This window comes from Cyprinodon variegatus, unplaced genomic scaffold (genome assembly GCF_000732505.1).
Source record: "Cyprinodon variegatus isolate N-32 unplaced genomic scaffold, C_variegatus-1.0 Scaffold1071, whole genome shotgun sequence".
NCBI lineage: Eukaryota > Metazoa > Chordata > Actinopteri > Cyprinodontiformes > Cyprinodontidae > Cyprinodon > Cyprinodon variegatus.
Genome location: NW_015151524.1, coordinates 4,273 through 6,179, shown reverse-complemented (window position 1 = coordinate 6,179; position 1,907 = coordinate 4,273). Strand labels below are relative to the sequence as shown.

Sequence of the window (1,907 nt, the reverse complement as noted above, 5' to 3'; positions counted from 1 at the left end):
TTTTGTCTTCATTTCGATCTCTTCCTTTTTTTCCTTCTTTACTTGAATGTGCTGCTCTAAAGGGGAAATAACTTATTTGTTTTTTCCACTTTTACTCGACGTATTCCAACATCCAGCTGCCATGCACGTGGGCATTGTCAGGTTCACTATAGCTCTGGTGAATTTCAATGGTGAAGTCCTCTGGAAATCTTCAATAATTGTTGTTGATTGCAGATGTGTCTAGTAGTTCCCATTGATTTTGCTTGTAAAGCGGGGAGAATGGCGCTAGGCTTACCCCACCGTGACGTCACTGCTGGAAGATGGCAGGAGCTTAGTGATTGCAAAGAAAATGGTTTTATTTTTTGGCTGATTAATACTAAATTCATTAAATCCCCACAAACGTATTAGTTTTAGGTATAGATAATGATCCATTGATTATTCCTTGCTGACCGACTTCTCCTTTAAATAAATGCAAAAATGTGCCACCTTTAGGACTGTTTCTTACCGATCTGCCTCTCGACGTCTGCAGCCTCGTCTGGCGTCGCTCGAGGCAGGATGCCAGGGTCGGTGAAGCTGGTCTGGAACAGTGTGATGAGCACAAACACAAAAAGGACCCCTCCAATAGCAGGTATACAGCGCGTCAGATGTTTGACCAGGAACGGGCAGCTGTGGTGGACAGAGATGCAGAGAGAGAACAACTTTAATTAGAGCTCAATACAAACTCAGTGTGACTTACAGTCTGCTCTCATTTAATAACTGAGGCTTTTAATTACCGTCTGAAGCCCTGAGAGGGAGAACCTCTTGGTGGCAGAGAGAATAGAAGCTTTATTAGGGAGGGAATCTTTTTTTAGTATATGGAAATTTAAAAAAATATTCAATCTGAACTGAAAAACCTTTTGAATAAAAAAGATGTGTTGAGAGCAATTTTTACATTTTCTAAGATTTTATTAAGCTTTTTAACAGATTTTATGTTTTTCAAGTTTTCCTTTTTTAGATTTTTTTATTATTTTATTGTGTTTTAAAGATCATATTTCTTTACTTAAAGCTCAATACAAACACTCACACTTGACACAAACACATCAACCAATAAAAATGTTGTTGCCAACATCCATGCAGACCAATAGAAATGCGTCTAACCAGAGGAAAGCCCGCCCCCAGGAGTGTTTAGGATGTTGTCTATAAAATGCTATTTTAAAAAGAAGCGGATATGTAAAAAAAAATCTGAAAAAACTGAAACCTAAAAATCTACATTCTGAGAAAAAAAAAATCTAATCCACTTCTTTTTTGGCCAAGAAGTTTTTCAAAGTTCAATTTCTTTTTCCAAAATTGGAACAAAGTTAACTGCATTATATCAGTAACTTTCTTTATTAATGAAACCATCCTATTAGCAGTAAGACAAACAGAAACAACCTAAGAGGTCAAATCACCTTAAGCAAGAACTAAAAATGCTAAATAAATCTAAGATAAATTTGGATGAGACATTGAAGTTTGTGTTTTTAAAGATATTAGCTTCTTAATTAGATAAGTGGGAAGCTGTTTCTTTTTTCGTGATCTAGACTGCTGTTACACAGCTAAAATTACAAGTTAAAATTGAAAATAATTGCGCTTTAAAGGTGGAGGTTTGTTATTTAAGATGCTAGATCACGTAATTGCAATATTTAATTAACTGCAGTTGACTTAAAGGAGAAGTTCGGTTTTTTACACTTTAAGCCCATTTTCTGTAGTGTCCAGGATGAAATCGAATGAAGGACACCAAAATTTTGACAATTGCTCCTGTCTCTGCTTTTTGGCTCATTTAGAATCCACCCCTGGCTGCTTTAGAATGGCTAGCATAGAGCATGTCCGATAATGTCCTTAAAACAACCTTAAACGTTCTTTTTCGCTTCACTCTGTGTACTCCGACGTCGAGGTGCTAACGTCTCTGTTAA

General features: G+C 36.5%; 1 protein-coding gene across 5 annotated transcripts in view; it reads right to left on the bottom strand.

Moving 5' to 3' along the window:
• The window catches only part of LOC107101260 (palmitoyltransferase ZDHHC18-like), a 22,280-nt gene that overhangs the window by 17,484 nt on the left and 2,889 nt on the right, over positions 1–1,907 (bottom strand). For all 5 annotated transcript variants that reach the window (XM_015400113.1, XM_015400111.1, XM_015400109.1 and 2 more), the window contains exon 2: positions 485–645. In XM_015400113.1, the coding sequence (XP_015255599.1) occupies positions 485–645 (161 nt within the window). The remainder of the gene's footprint in view (positions 1–484; positions 646–1,907) is intronic.